Below are 20,353 nucleotides of genomic sequence, written 5' to 3' on the forward strand. Positions count from 1 at the left end.
CCTTTTTTTTTTTTTTGTTTGGAACAAAGACTATATTAAATACCATTACCATAAAATCACATATTGCAAAAACACTACTCTAATCTAATCTCATTTTTTGTAAGTACTAATAAATCTAGGGAAAAAGAAATATTTAAATATTGACAATTGTCTTCGTAAATTCATCTTCCTCCCCCCCCTCGTTGATCTCACCTTCTTCTTCTTCTTCTTCTTCTTCTCTATTCGTCTTCTCTATTTCCTAAATCTTTCAATGTCGTGTAGTTGACAACAACAAAAATAAAAGACAAAAACTTTAATAACTTGCGCACGTACAGGTGCGCACGATAATGGAGACGGCGCCGCCGTCCTTTGTCTCTAAAGCTAGAACCGCCTTCAATTCCGCCGCTGCTAAAGCGGAGCGCGTCTTCACTGATCTCAAATCTGATCTTGGTATTAATAATTTTTTCAATTCCTCTCTCTCTTCCCCCGTAGCTTCCGCTTCAGTTTTTTTGACTTTGATTTTGGTTTTTGTTTTTTCCTCTTCATTTACTAAAATTTGACTGATGATGAATAGATAGAGAGGCTTATCGCTCCACCTCTGGTTTTTTTAGTCTCTTTTAGGATTAATTCGGATTCTATTTTTGGGGTTCTTCTCTCTTGTCAAATTCGAATTCTATTTCTGTGTTTTTTTCTCTTCGTAGAGTCAAATTCAATTCAGTTTCTTTTTTTCTGGTGAATTTTATTTGATTTTTTTTTTGAATTGGAATTGTTGTTGAAGAGGAGGAGAAGCAATCAGCAAGGAATGAGAATGACTATAAGGTTAGGTTCTTTGCACAGATACACACATTTATGTAACAGATTCGATTTTATAAAAAAAAATCTGGGGAAAATGTGAATAGGAATGATTAAACTACATTTTAAAGGATTTGAAATTTTGGGATTTTGAGATGTAGAAAGCTATTCCCATTACCCATTTTGGGATGATGAGAAGTAAGAAAGCTGTTTACTTGAACCATTTTGGATACTGGTAAAGAGATGTGTATATAGGTAATAGGTGTTGAAATTTTCTTTGCGTTTCTGAAGTTGATGGAATACTATGAGAGTGTTGAGTGACCATAGGTACTTTTTTTTTTATATAGTTTATGCTAATTGGAAATGTTGGGAACAGGAGGAGAATGAAGTGAAGCCTCAGGGATGGAGAACTGCACATATTAGGAAGAAGCAAGAGTGGCAAAACAAACTGAAAAACTTGAGAATTGGGAGGAAAGAAGTTGAAGATCAAGACAAGGCTGAGGATTCAACCATGGCTGCTCCTTTCTATGACGAGAATTTGTTTATTCTTAAAGCAAAGCAAGATCAAGAAGCCAAGGTATTACAAACTGGTCCAATTTTCAGATCGCTTTTGCTGCTACAGGGCGTTCTTAAAGCATGCTATTTTCCTGTAGTCTATACTTTATTTGCTTCTCTGTGTTTATATTATTTATCTTTGAACACCAATTTCTAGGCATCTGATGTCAGCTTCTTGGTAGAATCTTTAAATGCCGTTGATGTGAATAGCATTCCTCCAGCATCCGTTGTGAAGCAGCTGGCTGCAGCAATCGAGTGAGTCTTTATACATAAGTTTAGATCTTTTCCTCTTTCTACTTCATGTAGTTTCTGACGAATTTTTTTCCCAAAAGATTCAGTTATATACCCACTGAGGTTTAAATTTGTAGTAATCCCTGAGGTTGTAGTATATGTGTGCACCAATATTATGTATTCTTTGGCTAAAGCATTTTGCAATGATCCGCTCTGCTTTCTCACTACTACCTTATGATTTCGTTTTTCCAGAGCGGGAAAAAGGGCTAAGACTGTGAAAGACTTTGTTGCATCGTCTGGAAGTTCATCACCAGTGAAGGAAAGGAGTGGCTTGAGCCTCTCTGCAGTGAAATCGTTGGTTCTTGGTGAAAAAGAGGATAAGCTTGGTTTTGATTCAGGAGATGAGGAAAAACTTGTTTCTCTAATCAATGCCTTGTTTAATGCGGGTAGGATTGCCTTAGTTGGAGATACTTTTTTTCTTCATCAAACTATATTCGAGTTACAGCTATTTATCTTTCCAATTGGCAAATATTTTACAGATAGTAGCTTCCTCAGCAGAAAGATTGTCTCTGATTTGGAGTCTCCTACCAACAAAGCATCTTTCGCAAAAGATCTTCATGCTGCTCCCCCTTGTAGCTTTGTTGTTAAGCTCGCTGAAGTAATTGGAAGTTTTACAACACCAAGGAGAATGGCTTTGTTCTGGTGCAGGGTGGTTGATGAAGTAAGTTTTGCGGTGCAAATTTTGGTTTCAGAATATTTCTTTTCCTATTAGTTCTTTCTTCACTTTTCTTAGTGGATAGTTCACTCTATTTGTTAACGTCCTTTGACAAGTCACTACAACAAAATGTGACGTATTGTAGCTCTTTTGACAATTTCTCTCAAATAATCTGGATGCGCAGTTGAGGAGATTTTGGGATGAAGAGAAACACATACCATGGATACCTTTGGACAAGAATCCAGATTTGAAAAGTTGCCTACTGCACCAATGGTTACAGGTTATAAACTGCTGTCTTGCAAGGAAAGCACACATCTTAGCTGCTTCCGAAGCATTAGATGCGATAATGAGGCAAGCCAATCAAGAGTTAGGCGTTTCAGAAGCAATGGGTTCTCCAGCTTCTCTTTTGTATGCTAAAAGTAACTCTGGAGAACTCTTACTCCGCCTGGGCGTTAACCACCAAGTTGAGAACTTAACACTGTTGGAAACTGGTGAACCTGTGTATTCCCCAGTAACCCAGGTTCGTAACTTCCATCTCAGTTGATAAAACTGTAGCTACCTTCTCTATCTCTGAAGTCTTAGTGTTTATATCCATGTAGGAAGGTCCGCTGTTGACGGAAGATCTTATTAGAGAAACAGAGGAATTAGTACTTCGGACAGGGAGGTCAGTGCAATCATTTTATTTTATCATAGTTTAATATAAAATTTATATGCCACAGCAATATTTACCCTATGGGTGTGAAAGTTAGTCAATCTGCTATTATATTTTAAATTGGTAACTGAAAGACCAGGAACAGTGTGTTAGATGAGAAATAATAGACGTGTAATCTGGCTTAATAATATATATTCCATTCATTAATATTCAGACATCTTTCAGATATCGAATTATCTTGATAGATTGGATTGTTGTCTTTCTTATGGTTCAGCATGGGGGCTGGATGTTCTCAACTCTTGTCTGACATGCAAGCTTTCAAGGTGATTATTAAAAATGAATACTCTTTATTGATGTTAGGTATATAAGCACTCATATAAGGAAACAAAATTGTAGCTGGTATGAAATTTGATTAGATCTGTACCTCTCTATTAGGCAGCAAATCCTGGCTGTATTTTGGAAGATTTTGTGAGATGGCACTCTCCACCAGACTGGACTGAAAGTGATAACTTGTCTGGTGATGACTCTTCACCCGTTCGAGGTCAATTAAGTACCCGGATGCAGAAAGAAGGTTCGACTTTTTCTCATATATTTGTCTTGCTCTTGTGATTTGCCCGTGACCCAGTTTCTCTCTGTGGTTACACCATAACTTTAATCTTTCAAGTCGTGCTCTCAACTAGTCTTCCCAACTTTTTCTTTTATATATTATTAGGTAATTTATGGCGTGAGCTGTGGGAAACAGCTAAACCCCTCCCTGCTGTTAAGCAAGCACCTCTCTTTGATGAAGATTTAGCTGTGTAAGTTTCAATAAATATGTCATCTTAAATGTAGTGAAATCTGTATTTGATCACTCATAGAGATCTTGTCCGTTGCTCATAACAGAGAAGGAATCTTGAATTCTTTGGAAGACATTCCAGCTGCTGAACTTTTTGAGCAGCTGTTTGTTTCACTGGTAAGTTTGTAAACACTCGAATCCCTAAATTCATGTTGTAGTATTTTCTTAGAACTAGGTTCTTTGATCTCCAGGAAACTGATAAATTACAAATTCTCTAAGTTGCGCTATGTTAAACAGATGTCGTTGATTAAACAGTTACGATTTTAGCTGTAAACAGCACTTTGACGATTGGATTGGTTCTTAATTTTTCAGCTTTCCCTGGGCTTTGTGATAGTGGAGCCAATTGTAGCCACAAACGATGATTTGTCAAAGCTTTTCTTTGAATGCAAGGATTATGTGGTTGCTATTTGTCAGGGAGGCGCATGGACCGATAAGCTTGATGATCTCTGCCAGGTACTTTACTAGAACTGTGCACAGATTCAAAAACGTATATACATGCTTGGAAATCTCAAAATAAAGATACAGCTATCACTAGTTAGAGTTAAGAATGTTTTATCAGATGACAAAGTAACATACATTCTAATTGCATTTAACTTGTAGAATCAATATAGAAACTAAAGATGTGATTTGTGTGTGTATTTTTTGGTCCTAATAGGTGTACGAGACCGTGGAAACAATGTTATTACGTCCAGAAGAAGTTTTGAGATCAATGAAACAAACAGAGGATTCGCCATCAAATGGGAGCGAAACGAAACGCCGGTTTAAGCGGCTCGGTTTCATCTTTCGTGGTAGTAAAGAACGAAAGCAGACAAGAGTTCCATCAGAAACTGAACAGAAAAGCACCGAACCTAGCCCGCGCCAATCATTCTCTAGTATTTTTGAAGGCAAGACGTCTCTGTTTGGAAAGAGACCTCCTAGACCTGAAAATGTGACTCTTGTCTGAACTCTTCCTATTTATTTGATTTGTTTTCATCTGGTTTCGAGTAAATTTCTCAGGTTTTTTGTTTTTCCTTTTCTCGGTTTTTAGGTGGTTAAGTTAATCAATTGGTTGGTAACTGTAAAGTTATCTGATTTAAAACATTTCTGAAGGGAAATTTGATATGGTGAAATGGAAATGAATGTATATGATGTATAAGTTTTGAGTTTGTTAACCAAGTAGAACTAGAAATAAATGCAAAATAAAATTTCTTTATTATATTAACTATATATATGTATATAATATATTTTGTATTTTTTAATCTACTATAGTTCTACATCAATACATTATGTAGTGTATAATTTCCATTGTCTACATGTTGTGGTTTATTATATACAAGTTAGGATATCCTTATTATTTATTAAATTTAATTTAGTCAAAAAATATACTTTTTGTGATTTTTCTTTTTCATTTACAATATAGAGATAACAATAATACATAATATATTCTATTTTTTATAATTATATGAGTATACTATAGTTTGACTTTGTAATTTTGGTTGTTTTATCACTATATCATTTAACACTTTTGTATTTATAGTTGTGCAAGTCGATTAAAATGGTGGAGTGTTTTTTTTTGTAAAGTTTGACTTATATCAATTGTTTCTTATTAGTATGGATCAAAAATCTATATATTAATATACTCCCTCCGTTTCAAAATATAGGATGTTTTAGTGGAAACATGCATATTAAGACATAGTTACTTTTATAAAGTTTAACCAATCATAAACAAGTCTGCATAATAAAAAATATAAATTTAATCTAAAAGTTGCATAGAAAATTGGAAACATCCTATATTATGAAACAAAAATATTTCTCTAAACATCCTATATTATGAAACGGAGGGAGTATTAGCTACTGAAAAACACTTCGGTGAAGAAGTAATTTTTTTTTTAACAATTTGTGTCAGTTCAGGCTCCATTTTTAAAAAAAAATTAAAGTTATTATCAATAGTTTATTCACTTGGCTTTCAAAAACATGAAAATAAGTTATTATCAACAGTTTTTTAGAGAATGAATTAATTAAATATAAAATATTTAATGCTAATGGGTGTTGGTCTGATACTTTTGAAAATTTGAATAAGAGAAAATCTTCTTAAGTTAGATTCCAAATTTGATATTATTTAAAATAAAAAATTATTGTAAAATTAATGTTAATGGCATGATTGTAAATAAGTTCTAACTCCAGGATTTATTTCATAAATGTCTCCAAAAATGTATATATAGATATAGATAATGATCGAAAAGGTTGGCGTTGACTTTTCGTAATGATGGATAAAAGCGTTGACCTCCCTCCAGAGCAATTTAAAAAAAAAATGTGACAAATCCACAAAGTTTTGTAATTTTGTTTTTCAAAAAGAACCAATATAACAAATTTTTAGACTGCAAATGGTTGACACAATACCAAGTTGTAAAAGCTTAATGAACATTCAACTAATTTTTCATCATTTGAGATGAAGGACTTTTAAAAAAGGTTCAGCCCATTTCAACTTTAAAAACAAAAAAAAAATGAATAAATTATAAAGAAAAAATGTTCAACTTGTTCATCTAATTTTTTCGGTGAGGCTAAAACCAATTCAACTTATGATTCAAAAGGATGTCTATGATTGAAGGGTTGAAAAAACTAAGTTGAAAAAACTAAGTTGAAAAAAACGATCATTCAACTTATTCATTTGCTAAATAGTGATTGAATGAGTTTAACAATATTCTCTTATTATTTTTCTATTTTTTTTCAAAATTTTTAGTTAAATAAGTTTAATTAGTTTTTCAACATCTTCAACTCAAATTGTGAAAATTATAAATGAATAATATTTTTCAACCCATTATTCATCTCAAATTGTTCAACTATTTTTACCCTTACTAATTTTCAGCAATTTATATTAAAATGACTATTTGCAGACTTAATCAAATAAAATATGCGTCGGTGAAAGCACTTTATCACTAAAATTTCAAACTAGTTTTTGATATGTTTCATAAATAATATATGAAAACACTTTATCACTAATTAAACAAATGTAATTTTGTTTACTTTTTTTTAGTATTTGGTTTTATCAGTTACACAAGCTTTGTTTATCAGTTTAACATAATTTTGGTTTTTCCCTCTTTTATTGTTTAAATCTGGAAAAATCATAGAATTATAGCAATAAATCAAAGAAAGAAAGAAAAAAAAAATTGGGATGATCATTAGTACACAATGATAAAATTTATTCAACTAAAACATAAGCGGGAACCTAATAAACAAACTATTTGGTTTCATTTAAAACATTTAAAGTAAAAATATAATTATTTGTTTAACATATAATTAAAGTAATATGATTTTACTACTATTTTTTTCCTAAGGTTTAGGTTGTATTAAGTTGATCAAATGGTTGGTAACTGTAAATTTTATCTCACTTAAAGCATTTCTCAAGAAAAATAAAATCTGATGGAAATTGAAATGAATAAGATGTGAAACATAGTGAAAAAAGCTTTCAGATTATGTCAAAAACATCAAGGGAAACATCAAACTCAGAAAGTAGGCTTTAAAACGCCAGCGTCTTGATAAACAATTCGCTTGGGTGATAATATGGGCTATTGGGCCTATGAGCGAGCGGCGTCGCATTTCAAGCGTTCTTAATTAACTGAATCCCAGATTTATTAGAAGAGTAAAGTAATAATTAAATTAATCGTAGATCTTATTATATATACTGTGTATCAATATCAATATTATTATTCGTTTTAAATCAAGGGAAAAGGAAAATAGACACGTGTACAGTACTGTGAAATTGCCATATTCGTGTGACTTGCTCAAAGCTGAGAAAGGTCATATGCTTTTCTCCAGCTTCCTCTTCTCTCTCTCTCCTCGTTCAATTTTTTTCTGCAAACCCTAACTTTCTCATTCGGCGCTCAAGTTTCTTAGGTACACGACCTCTTCGGTTAGATTTCTCGATTTCTCTTGATTTCATTTTCGTTATTGCTGTTGGAAATCGTGTTGAGAAAATTTACGAATCTGAGTTTAAAATAGTTCGATTGAAAAGTTATCGCAGCCAGCAGGATCTTAGGATTTCTGATTTTTGAGAAAATTGTTGTTGAGTGATTAACATATACTCCATTTTTCCGATGATTTTGTTCTTTTTGTGTTGTTTCGTTTACGATTTGCGAGTGTTTGAATCTCACCGACGTCTCTATTTTGTGAAACGATGGCAGAGAGATCTGGTGCGATGATGTTGCGTGCTGTTATTAGGAGAGCTTCCACTAGAGGCTCTTCTGTTTCGGTTAGTGTCTTTGATTTCGATACCCATTTTTTTTTTTTTTGATTTTTCTCCGATGTGATAGCTTTTTTTATAACTGATCTCTCGCTCTGTCTCTGTTTCAGGGATTGGGAAAATCGCTACAATCTACTCGTGTTGCAGCTTCTGCTCAAAGTTTTCATTCTGTTTCAGCTACACAGGTACTATTTGTTTGTTTATGTACATGATTCATCTTTTTCGATTTTGTTTTGTGTTTGGGGACATCTCAGTTGATTCATCTTTATTCATGAACGAACTCAATCGTCTTAAAGATGTTTTGAATCAGTTTTATGAACGAACTCAGTCCTCTTAAAGATGTTTTGAACATATACTCCAATATTTGTGATCTTTTTATGTATCTTCCATTAACAAGCTATGTTGAATTGTGCAGACGTTGGTGCCTCGTGGAAACCATGCTAGTAGCTTTCATCACCGTTCTTGTCCAGGTTATTATTACAACCTCCTTGGTTTTGTTTTTTTGTGATTTTACATTTTCGGTTAATGGAGGCTTGTTTATTTGATGATTGTTCTCTCTATTTGCATTCTTTGCAGGGTGTTCAGAGTGCTCAAGGTTAGGAATCTTAGTCTTTTTGTTCATGCATAGACTAGATGACTCAAATCTCCCACCGTTTTCGTTGAAAGTATTTGTATTCTTGTGTATAGGACTATTTTCAGCGGGTACCAAGGCACAGCCCTGCAAAGATGGGTCAGGCCCTTCTCATCTGATAGTGGTATGATTGCTCCAGATGGAAATTTTCCATTATGTCAAGTTATTTCGTTTCTTTCCCATGTTTTGGAACACCAGTGGCTTAGTCAAGTGACCTTTAGTAACTGCACCATCAATACTTTGATATTCTGCTAACCTTCAATGTTCATTTCATTTCTCGTTCTGAATCGTGTGGCCCAATTGGGTTTTGCTCTTTACTTTTACTATAACGTGTAGTTCTAGGCTTGTTTCACAGTCTCTTTTATATGTGATTGAAGGGGATGTCGTGGAAGCTGTTGTGCCTCACATGGGTGAATCAATCACCGATGGAACCCTAGCCACTTTTCTGAAGAGTATGCTTTTCTTTGCATTATCTTCTTGCTTGTTTCCTGTAAATCTATGTATCTAATATTTCTATTGTCTGTGCTTCTAAAATTCTTCTTGCAGAGCCTGGTGATAGAGTAGAAGCGGACGAGGCTATTGCACAAATTGAAACTGACAAGGTATCAAACAGTTACTTGTTTATTGTCTTCAATGTTTTTTTCCAGTAGTTGTTGGCCGGTAGCTGGTGTAGCTTTCCTAATACTAGTGTTCGATTTATCTCTGTGTTTTAGGTTACAATAGATATTGCTAGCCCAGCAAGTGGTGTTATCCAAGAGGTAAAATATTGTGTCCTTTCTTGTTGTTCCTGTGCTTCTTCTCCTGTAATCCTATGCCCAATTAGTTGTTCCTTTTATGCAGTTTCTAGTCAAGGAAGGAGATACTGTAGAACCGGGAAACAAAGTTGCTATAATTTCTACGTCTGCGGATGCTGAGTCTCATGTTGCACCCTCAGAAAAGACACCAGAGAAACCTGCTCCCAAGCCTTCTACTCCTGCTGAGAAGCCCAAAGTTGAAACTACTAAAGTTGCTGAGAAACCTAAGGCACCATCACCGCCACCCCCACCGAAACAGTCAGCCAAAGAACCGCAGCTTCCTCCTAAGGATAGGGAAAGACGGGTATGCAAACTATGATATCTTTTTCTTTACTTACATAATGTTTTGTGTGTTTTCTCTATGAAAATAACTTTTTTTGACGTGCATATGATTTGATGATATGCTACCTAACAACATTGCAGGTTCCTATGACAAGACTTCGCAAACGAGTAGCAACTAGGTTGAAAGACTCTCAAAACACTTTCGCTTTGCTGACAACTTTCAATGAAGTTGATATGTGAGTTACAGTTAACAACTTGATATGTCCTCAGTCTTTATCATTTTGCAATTCTCTGCACATGTTATTACCAAACTCTCAGTTCACCAACAAAAGTTTCCATCCTCATGCAGGACTAATCTGATGAAGCTCCGATCTCAATACAAGGATGCATTTTTTGAAAAGCATGGAGTGAAGTTGGGTCTTATGTCTGGTTTCATTAAAGTATGCTTAAAAACTGAAAAATTTCCTGAACTAAATAACATATCAAAACTCAACCGCTTAAGTAATCTTCTTTAACTGTTTGTTTCAGGCTGCTGTCAGTGCCCTCCAGCATCAACCAGTAGTAAATGCAGTTATCGACGGAGATGATATCATTTACAGAGACTATGTGGATATCAGTATCGCTGTTGGTACCTCTAAGGTTAGTTTACGCAACTCTTCCAAACATTGAAACATAATATCATCTTGAACTTTTGGGGTCTTATTGATTGATTCCTCTTCTCTGTGTATTGTATCCCAGGGTCTCGTGGTTCCAGTCATAAGAGGTGCTGACAAAATGAACTTTGCTGACATAGAGAAAACGATAAACGGTCTTGCTAAGAAGGCTAATGAAGGAACCATATCAATTGACGAGATGGCAGGAGGATCGTTCACAGTATCAAATGGTGGTGTCTATGGAAGTCTCATAAGCACTCCTATCATCAACCCTCCTCAGGTTCAGTTCTATCCTCTAGATACTAAAAACCAAACAAAGGAACGTGGTTATGTATTTCCTTACTAATTGCAAAAAAATTCATATGTAGTCTGCTATTCTTGGAATGCATTCGATTGTGCAACGTCCAATGGTTGTGGGAGGAAACGTAGTACCGAGGCCAATGATGTATGTCGCGCTGACTTACGATCACAGGCTAATTGATGGAAGAGAGGCTGTGTATTTCTTGCGCCGTATCAAGGATGTTGTGGAAGATCCCCAGAGGCTTCTCCTCGACATATGAGAAAGATCGGAGACAAAAAGTAATCATAAGTTGCTGTCTATTTACCAGTTTCCTTTCAGGTAAAACGTTACAGATATTGCAATCTTCAAACGATGCTTTGACAAAAAAAAAATACGAAACCTTTTTGGGAGTTTCTTTATAGTTCCAAGAGTTTTTGCCGGGCGAGGAAAGCATCGGTTTATTGAGTTTTATTTTATTAAAAAAATATTCACACAGTTTGAACAAAATGTTACAATTTTGACTTCAAAAAATAATGCCACTGATATTTGTTGGGTAAAAATGATTTTCATTTACGTGAGTTCATGATGTGATGCTATTATGCTAAGTATATGGGTTAGTATTACGTTTCCGTGTAGTTTATATTTCAAAAGTTCAATGAGACGAATGAAAATGCTTGTTGGGGGATTGTCCCAAAGATTTCTTGTTAGTATCAGTTACTTTAGCCAATTTTTACATATGTAAAGATAAAAATAACATAAAATAATTACAAGTATGAGACCTCACCTGATATGTTTACTTGGAATACGACATACCAAAAGTTATACAATGACCAAAATTTGACCAAATAGTAATTGCATAGAAAAATATAATATGGAAAAGGAAAATTTGTATCTCCTAATCAAAAAAGGAAAAAACGAATTTAGCTCTCTATAAAAGGGATCTGGGCAAATTGAAAACATGTATTCTTGAATCTCAACAACAACAACAACATCATCAACATGGTATCATCCTCTCTGCTCTCGTCTGCTTCGTCTATAAGGAAATCTAGGAAAACAAGAATTTGCCTCGATTCTTTACCGGAAGATCTTCTTGTGGAGATTTCGTCAAGCATCGCAGCTTCTTCCTTGTCAGAGGTTCGTAGTCTCAGATTAGTTTCGAAACCGTTTCGAAATATCTGCGATGATCAATATGTTCTCTGCCGACTTTCGCTCCAAGAAACCCCTCTGTTCCCATGGAATCACGACAATGAAACGTTCTCCAATTTTTTTAAAAGATGTCGCAAGAATGGAAACCCCGAAGCTTTGTTTCGCAGAGGATTCATCCACTACTTTCTTGATAACCGTGAGCACAAAGGACTCAAATATCTAGCTAAAGCTGCAGAAAAAGGAAACAAAGAGGCAGCATATGTCTATGGGCTGATTCTAATCTGTCTTGGAGGCCAAACAAAACAAAAGGGTTTCAAGATCTTGTCTTCTTCTGTTAAAAAGCCGTTGATGTCAACTACGGTAGAGGATCTGGTGGAACTTCGACACAAGATTGAAAAGATTAGAGAGTTCGTTTGGGATCATGCCAACCCGGTGATGGAACGACTCAAAACAGAGTATGTTCGAGAGAAGTGCAAGTGCGATGGTAAAACAACGATGTTCTTATTAGCAAGGAATCCTTACGGTGAGGACAAAGACATGAATACTTCTTCTTCTGCTTGTGAGTTTTGTCTGTGGGATCACGAAGTTGAACTTTTCTGTAAGAGAATTTAGTGGATCAGTAATGTATTAAATTGAAAATTAACTAATAAAGAATAAATTTGGTTTTACTTTATATGCGTCTTTAGATACATTCATACGAAGAAGAGTAATGGCCAATCCTCCATTGCTTCGATTGCATTGAACCTAATACTAATAGATCGTAAACTAGAGAGCTTCTTTCGGATTTAAATTTTATAATCTCGTTCACTTCTCTTTGACTTTGGTAAACAACTAAACATAAAAATTTGAGTTACTTTTGGCATATTCTTTGAATTTGTGATTCTTAATGGGGGGAGATTTACAATACATCTGAAGACTAACTACATTGCGTATAAATTAATGGTAGCATGAAAAGAATGAGGAACCAAAAACTTCTCTTATATATGAAACTATCAGAGTTGGCTAAACACCGCAGATTCTGTTTTAAATAGAGATGATGGAAGCGTGCATTAATTCCGGAGAGCCCTCCTTGTAGGTAAGCTCAACAAAAGTACCTGCTCCTTCTCCTTTCGCAAGTCTTCCCGGGTTTACACACACACACACTTGACTGCATCTTCCCCTTCCCCAAGAGATAAAAACCTTCATAACATTCAGAAAGACATTGACGATTTCAAAGCAGCAAGCTACACGAATAAGGACCAGGACACAAATATATATTTTTGTTATTTTGTATGCTGATTCATAAGTTTTACATCTAATGACCAATATAATCATTATATCACCCAAATCACCAAAGCAAAAACCAAAAATGGAAAATTCTAGTCTTACATTTGTGTCAATAGAAACATCTTTTATCTCCTCTATTTAGTGGTTTAATTCACATGCACGACGTGCATTACTCAGGATTACTCAACTCATTCGAGAAGAGTTTTATTAATAATTAAGACCAAATTTGCATTGATTTGAGTCATTAATCATGTGTGGCAGTTGAAGAATCTAAGGAAACACTCATAAGATCATGTTATCAGTAGGAAGACGGTAATTAACTAACAGATTCCTCATAAGTTAGACTACACTAGAAGAATAGAAACACTCCTATAGTGTGGATGAGAGGTTTGGAGATTTTGACAATAACCAAGAGATCAGCGTGGACCAGTTGACAAAGACGCAAGGATGCTGTCCAAGACGGGTCATGACTAGAATCCAAACCTCTTCTGCGAAAGGACAGTGAAGTAAGAGATGATCTCGAGTTTCTATACCTGGGAGTTGCAGAAGAGACATTCAGGGGTGATGTGCATTCCCTAGTTCAGGAGTCTTGCTTTGACAGGCAAGCGATCTAAATTTGCAATCCAGAAGTTGAAAGCTTGCTTAGGCACTGAGTGTTTGAACCAAACCCCGCTTTAGCCCAAGGTTTCGTTTCATCCGAAGGTCTGAGATGGTTCCAGGTTTTCTTGGTGGAAAAAAGAGTAGAGGACTCGCTGTAATAAGTATCATGACCTCTAGAAACATTTGGAGGTGTTATGTTAAGCATCTCATTCCGCAGAATAGCAACTGAAGGGTTTCTAGATCTGCTGGAGGGTAGTCTCCATCCTTGACTAGTGCAAGCGTCTGCAACCACAGCATCCATAGCTGAAGAGGACCATTTGGACCCATGAAGTCTCTGAGAATTCCAAGGGAAGACCAATTATCAAACCAAAAACTGGTTGTAAGACCATCGCCAATGTCGCATCGAATTAGAGACCTGTACCAATGGTTTCAGCTTCAGAAGGGAGAGCACCAAATCCAGCTAGAATTGTTATGTGGGACTACACACCAATAGTTTGCTCTTTTGACACTTCTATAGATTTAGATAAACATACAATCTGATTAATGTATATCTCCATACCATATACACACTAGATTGTTCTCCTTTTATGTTGGTAAATATAATAGTTTATACTAACCAACTGTCATTTAGATTAAGAGTATATATATATTTTTGTGCAAACATATTAAGAATATATGAGCAGTTTTTAGGCTGGAATGAATATATTTAAAATATTGTCACAATCTCATTCTTACATATATATGTCCATCCACTTATAAATGTAAAGATTGGAGAAAGGTACATATATTCCACATGAACTGATGAACATGACTCAAACCATTACCAAAACGATAAGGGTCTCTTAATGACATGTTTTTTATTTATTTATTACACATGACTCAAAGCTAAAACGACAATTAATCAAACGACGTCTACTCAATCGAGAAGACTTTTATATTGAAAGGGAAGAGCCTCATGATCATCAGGGACTGGCTGACTTGCCGCTCTTACGAGCTCAGCTTCAATCCTGCAAATGCACTTCAAAAAGATAAATCAAAAAGGTACCCCAAACAAACAAACAACGCTCTCTAAACATAGATCTCATAAGCTATAGCTGTATACTTACATGTTCTGAGCATCAATGTCAAAGTCAATGTGCGGTTCTGGTGGAGCAACTGCTGGTGACTCCACAAAGCAAAGTTTTTCATCTCCAGCAAGTTTTCTAGCAAGATACAAAAAGGGTTTCTCAAAATCGCTATTGTTCTTTGTAGATATCTCATAGTACTGCAGACCCTTAAGCCTGTGGAACTCAATCTGCTTCGCCTTGATTTCTCTATGGGGCCCTTCAACTTTGTTACCACACAGAACAATGGGGATGTTTTCACACACCCTGTTTGATAAAATATTCAGATCCCACATTATAATTTTGAGTTCATTCTTGTTCAAAGATATAGAAAGACAATCATGCAATAATCAATATATTTTCAAATTGTACCTTCGGAGATCACGGTACCATGTGTCAAGGTTATGGTATGTGGCCCGTGATCTGACATCAAACATGATTATCGCACATTGACCTTGGACGCTGCAAGATGATAAATAAAGGTTACATTTCCATTTATTGAAAGATCGACGCAACTGACCAAGGCCAAATCAAGATCGACCAAATTTACGAACAGGGAAATATCATAAATATTTGTCAAGACCATCGAACTACGGTTATTTGGATATATAATGTTACACAAATTAGTTAAAACATAAACCAAGAAGTGATCGTAGGAGACTTCTATAACTTACTAGTGTGCATCCTTAAGACCACGATATTCCTCTTGTCCAGCAGTATCCCAGCATTCAAAACGGATCTTGCCACGGTTAGTGAAGAATTCTAAAGGCTGAACATCCACACCAACAGTAGCTACGTACAAAGTCCAAAATTTAGAAGATCAACATGATAAAAATGAAGTAGAGACATGACCGTTGGCATTGTTCGTTGCATTCATTACCAATCTATATAAATACTTACGTTCATAGTTCTGCTCAAATTCCCCAGTCAGATGTCTCTTGACAAAGGTGGTTTTCCCGGTTCCCGCATCACCAACAATGAGAAGCTTGAAGGTTGGACAATCGACATTTTGCTGGTTAGAGAAAGCCTGATCACAAACAACACAACGAATTCAGACAAGAGAAAAAAAAAAAAAAAAAGATAACAAAGATACAAACAAAGGGATGAATTTCTCACCATCTTTTGGGAAGCACGAGAGAGCTAGAGAGAAAGAGTAAAACCTATGATGATTTGATATTTTGATGTTAGGTGGAGGTGTATGGGAGATATATTTATACATCATTTCCCACTCTATTTTTAGACGAAAATTGTATTAAATTATTTATGTTTATGTCATATATAACATTAATAAGAAGATTGCTATCTTAAATTATAATCACTATTACAGTAATGTGAAAGAGATTTCTCTTGTATATTTATTTTCCTCTGCTATTTTTAGACAAACTTTACTTTAAACTATATATGATTATGACATAAATAAAAATAAGAAGGAGATAATTTGGTGTCTTAAATATTATAATGACTAAAATAATAATATTAGGGAAATTGCTATTTATAGGCGATGTTTTGCTACATTAATTTAATTATAACATAAATAAGAAGATATTAGGAAAAAAAAATATGGAAAGATAAATAAAACATCAATATATAAAACTAAGCATGAAATGAAATTTTCAATTTTGTAAAATTTATTTGAAAGAAAGAAATCTATCATATAGTATGGCAAAAATTAAATGAAAGCTTGGAAATCTATGTTAATATTTATAATTTAGTGATAAAAAGAAAAAATTAAATGGAAGTGTATATATATAGAATATAAATACATGTAATATATATAAAAACAAAAACAAAAAGCCTATTAATGGTAACATATAACTCCCAAAAAGATAACTTAATCATTATACTAAACGTTGTCGTTTACTGCTAACATAACACACCCAAGAAAGATGTTTGTTGGAAGGGCTTATAAATGGGCCTAGATAATGTGGCCCAATATTACATGTTAGTTTCAGGAAGAGATTGAAAAATGTTTTTTAGGTTATATAATTGGTGGTGGTGGATGGGGATGTGCTGCATGCAAAGTATTTCGGTAATTGATTGTTGGAGGAAAAATATCGATATTAACGTTACTAAGAGATGCTCGAATAATATTATTTGTTTGATTTATATGAGATGCTTCTATGAACGTTACTTAACAGTGTTGAATATTAATTTCATATATAAACAGTTAGGTATCTTGTTAAATTACTAACTAAATACTGTACACCTGACCATACACAGAGAAGAGCATAACAAATTAACAACCATAGAGAAATATTAAATATATGTAGTATTAGGTTTCGTAGTTAGAAAGAAAATTTGGCCATTTTCTTTTGGCAGTATTAGCTTTTGTTCATATTAATAATATGTAAAATGGGATTAGAAGTTGAAATGGATAAGGTTAGGGCTATACACCTACTTATGCATTCCAAGTGGAATACATGAACGATGAGCAAAACTATATTTTTTTCTTCTAAAAAAGGTGACTAAAGATGGTGTGTATATGGTGTAGTGAGTGTGTGTGCCAACGACAACACTTCCACCTTTTCTAAAGTCAACCTTTTTAATTCTATATATATATAAAAAATCATTTACGATGGCTCTAACTTATATTCTGGCAAAAGAATCATCAGTGTGTCTCGTGTAATTGTAGTTTTTGGTGAATTTATGACTGACAAGCCTGTTTTATTTCTTGTATGATAATTAACAGTTGTCACCAAACCTTTTTTTTTTATCTTGTAGAAGTGTTTTTACTCTCGTTAATTTTGCTTATCTGTAAATAAGATCGATGCGTTTGACTTTGATGCATGAGGTCATTTTGACATCCACATAGAGTCATTGTTCACCACCGATGATGATTCACCATAAATCTTTCGGACATTGAGTGGGACACTTAAAACCTACTTTTCTCTAGCTAGATAGTTTTCTTTGCTTTGTACGGTGTTTGATTAAGATATCATTGATTTAGTTAGGAATCAAACGTGTGATTACTTTTCCATTATCTCTTTTGATTTCAAAATCTTAATGATGAAATGTTCTAATTAGAAAGTATGTCGAACATTCAAAAATAACTTTAGATCGAGGTATCGATCTTCTATTAACTGGTTTGACTTGATGAAATCTATTTGGTTACTTATTATAACATGGAAAACAAGTTTGATTTAAGAACTATACCTTGTTTGACTAAAAAGACAAATTATAAAACAACAAACTTATAAACGGAATACATAATATAAGAAAATTCGAAATTTGGGACGACTTTGATTATTAATTACTAATTAATGAAAGGGCATCGACCTAGAGAATTGAGATTAATGAAAAGTCAACGTGAATGAACTTGGTCAGGAAATACCAAACTTTGCTTAGTGTGTAGAAAGTAAACGCCAACTTTGGTTATAGACCCCAAAAAAGAGTCTTATGCTTTCACATTTGAATGAAACTCCTTTGCGGGTTTGGTAAACACGAAAATAATAGTATTTAAAAGTACTAGAGGAATATAATACTAGATAAATGTTAGACCAAACTAAAATAATTGGACTTCGCATAAAGTCAACCTCATGATGTAGAGTGGTTTCCGTACTTAACTTCCTTACCAAAAACACATATCAACCGACGACGACGACGACTAAGACTTCCCCCTACTTTATAATATCTACCACCTTTCAAAGTTTTAACTACCTCAAGATTACAAGTCAATTATATAATATCACAATTTATATAACCCTCACAAGCTAAGTAATACTATTTAGTTTGTATAACATCTTGTCATTCATTTTTTAACAACTACTTTGGCAATTTCTTATCACATAGTAATAGTTTGTGAGTCATATTAGTATTGACGAACTCATTATTGGGTTGGGGATGAGGATTCAAGTCATCTCGTTGCGATTTCAGTCATGGATGACCATTGTAGATGTCTTAAATTCCAAAAATACTCGTATGTTGCATAAGCTCCAAGGGTTAGTCGACTCTTTAATACATGTCGATTTAAAACCAAATATATAATTAGCAAGTATCACATGATCACCTAGTTGACGTTGTTTTATATAGAATGTACTTAAATTGACTATGTATCTGGAAGCAGAACTCTATGTCAATGTGTAGCAAGCAAATTATGCGACAAATGATTGGTCAGTAACCGATGACTAGTCATAATTGATGACATAATCTCTACTAGTACTGTATTTGTCAACAACTACTACCGTCAAACCTTAGATCACCTAAAATATATATAGATCATTTTTCTCATTGCCTTCAGAATTGAACTATATCACTTGTTGCTCCTTAGAATAATCCCCACTATACACTTTCCGGTGTAACTATCAAAAACGGCGTCGAATCGATCGATTGTAATAAAGTAAATCTCTAAAACAAACAAGAACTTGTAAATGTGGGCAAAGAAATGAATCTTGTTATTAATAATATCATCATTAACTTTAGGTACAACAAAACCATATTCAAGATGATCATAATAATATAGAATGATATCTTCTTGAAAGAGGTTATTAAAAGAGTAAAAGTAATTAATGTTGTTCTCAGGGGAATATTCCAAGAAGAAGCTGTCTTCTTGATCCCAGATCCAATTCTCATCAAATCCTCCTCCCACTTCTTCCTCTTCCTCCTCCTCCAATGACGTTGCTTCTACGCAATTCTCATCTTCGTCTTCGTTACGTTTCTCTATCTCTCCCCTTACGTCAATCCAACCGTCAGTTTCCCATTCTGGTTCATCTCCGGCGAGTTTCTTGATCCGATCACCCGGTACTAAAGAATCACCCCAAGCATTTACAAATACGTCTTCTTGATCAGCTCTTTTAACTAATCTACTTCTCGAGGTTTCACATAAATCCCAAAAACCTTGATCCAACACAGTACTAGGAGATGAAGAACTTAGACCATTACAAGCTTCGTCTTCCTCATCAAGAAACGAATGTTGAAGCAATTCTTGAACGTTCCATCTCTGTTTTGGATCTTTCTTAAGACAATTCTTCAAAAAGTCTTGACCTTTATCCGATAACCAAACCGGAATCACCGGCGACTCACCGGAGAAACCAATCTTGTAAATCGCAGCAACGACGTCGTTTAACTCCGGCCAAGGACTTGACCCTGTAGCCATCTCTATCACCGTACACCCCAAAGCCCACACATCAGCTGGAAAACTCTGTTCTTCACCACGCGCTACCTCCGGAGACATAAACGCCGGTGTACCGGAAAATTCAAGATTCTCATACTCTCCCACCACCGTTTTAGCACAGCCCAAATCGACGATCTTCGCGGTCTCTCCTCCGATCATCACATTCTGGCTCTTTAAATCGCAATGAACGATTCCTTGTTCGTGAAGATACACCAACCCTTTCAATATCTGACGAGTGTAGGATCTAATCACCGGCTCCGGTAACTTCCCGCCGGAGTTCTTGATCAAATCGTGAATACTCCCGCCGGAAACATACTCCATCTGGAGATTATACATCGACTTGTTGTCGTTCTCCGTCGTTACATTAGAGCCAATGTACTTGACTATGTAAGGAGAGCTCAACTTCGACAGAATCGACTCTTCTCTCTGCAAAAACTCCGATGAAGAAAACTCAGAGGATTTGACGGCGAAGAAGTCACCGGAGCTTTTGATTGCAAGTGAGACAGTAGC

The 20,353-nt window shown here is 34.9% G+C and overlaps 5 protein-coding genes across 8 annotated transcripts in view; 3 read left to right on the forward strand and 2 right to left on the reverse strand.

Annotated features, from left to right (window-relative positions):
- LOC104731333 overlaps positions 1–4,897 on the forward strand; it is a 7,287-nt gene extending 2,390 nt beyond the window's left edge. The window contains exons 1-14 of one of the 2 annotated variants that reach the window (XM_010450669.2): positions 79–429; positions 758–798; positions 1,148–1,348; positions 1,484–1,581; positions 1,810–2,003; positions 2,097–2,278; positions 2,457–2,792; positions 2,872–2,936; positions 3,199–3,247; positions 3,360–3,495; positions 3,637–3,721; positions 3,807–3,876; positions 4,072–4,212; positions 4,415–4,897. In XM_010450669.2, coding sequence (XP_010448971.1) covers positions 327–429; positions 758–798; positions 1,148–1,348; positions 1,484–1,581; positions 1,810–2,003; positions 2,097–2,278; positions 2,457–2,792; positions 2,872–2,936; positions 3,199–3,247; positions 3,360–3,495; positions 3,637–3,721; positions 3,807–3,876; positions 4,072–4,212; positions 4,415–4,702 — 1,989 coding nt within the window. In that variant the 5' untranslated portion in view covers positions 79–326 and the 3' untranslated portion in view covers positions 4,703–4,897. Of the gene's footprint in view, positions 1–78; positions 430–757; positions 799–1,147; positions 1,349–1,483; positions 1,582–1,809; positions 2,004–2,096; positions 2,279–2,456; positions 2,793–2,871; positions 2,937–3,198; positions 3,248–3,359; positions 3,496–3,636; positions 3,722–3,806; positions 3,877–4,071; positions 4,213–4,414 lie in introns of those variants that run through there. The other variant, XM_010450678.2, reaches the window with a different exon arrangement.
- On the forward strand, positions 7,504–11,196 carry LOC104731352 (dihydrolipoyllysine-residue succinyltransferase component of 2-oxoglutarate dehydrogenase complex 1, mitochondrial-like). 2 transcript variants are annotated; one of them, XM_010450705.2, is made up of 15 exons: positions 7,504–7,648; positions 7,920–7,987; positions 8,089–8,163; positions 8,394–8,448; positions 8,555–8,573; positions 8,666–8,733; positions 8,987–9,061; positions 9,156–9,211; positions 9,323–9,367; positions 9,450–9,707; positions 9,827–9,921; positions 10,035–10,125; positions 10,214–10,324; positions 10,424–10,618; positions 10,707–11,196. In XM_010450705.2, the coding sequence occupies exons 2-15, from the start codon at positions 7,934–7,936 to the stop codon at positions 10,896–10,898; spliced, it is 1,389 nt and encodes a 462-aa protein (XP_010449007.1). In that variant the 5' UTR covers positions 7,504–7,648; positions 7,920–7,933; the 3' UTR covers positions 10,899–11,196. The 2 variants fall into 2 exon arrangements, with proteins under 2 accessions (XP_010449007.1, XP_010449000.1); XM_010450698.2 differs by having other exon boundaries at positions 7,505–7,632.
- On the forward strand, positions 11,562–12,376 carry LOC104755194 (putative F-box protein At1g67623). The gene has a single exon (XM_010477543.1). The coding sequence runs from the start codon at positions 11,618–11,620 to the stop codon at positions 12,374–12,376; it is 759 nt and encodes a 252-aa protein (XP_010475845.1). The 5' UTR covers positions 11,562–11,617.
- Positions 14,355–15,911, reverse strand: LOC104731367 (GTP-binding nuclear protein Ran-2-like). Of its 2 annotated transcripts, none has more exons than XM_010450718.1 (6): positions 15,850–15,911; positions 15,634–15,760; positions 15,408–15,525; positions 15,106–15,195; positions 14,737–15,000; positions 14,355–14,637 (listed from the first exon to the last, which is right to left on the reverse strand). In XM_010450718.1, the coding sequence occupies exons 1-6, from the start codon at positions 15,850–15,852 to the stop codon at positions 14,547–14,549; spliced, it is 693 nt and encodes a 230-aa protein (XP_010449020.1). In that variant the 5' UTR covers positions 15,853–15,911; the 3' UTR covers positions 14,355–14,546. The 2 variants fall into 2 exon arrangements, with proteins under 2 accessions (XP_010449020.1, XP_010449029.1); XM_010450727.1 differs by having other exon boundaries at positions 14,355–14,648.
- LOC104755203 (serine/threonine-protein kinase BCK1/SLK1/SSP31-like) overlaps positions 18,983–20,353 on the reverse strand; it is an 8,406-nt gene continuing 7,035 nt past the window's right edge. Inside the window, exon 2 of the mRNA XM_019231135.1 lies at positions 18,983–20,353. Within this exon, the coding sequence (XP_019086680.1) occupies positions 18,983–20,353 (1,371 nt within the window).

The sequence above is a fragment of the Camelina sativa genome, chromosome 2 (genome assembly GCF_000633955.1).
Source record: "Camelina sativa cultivar DH55 chromosome 2, Cs, whole genome shotgun sequence".
Classification (NCBI taxonomy): domain Eukaryota; kingdom Viridiplantae; phylum Streptophyta; class Magnoliopsida; order Brassicales; family Brassicaceae; genus Camelina; species Camelina sativa.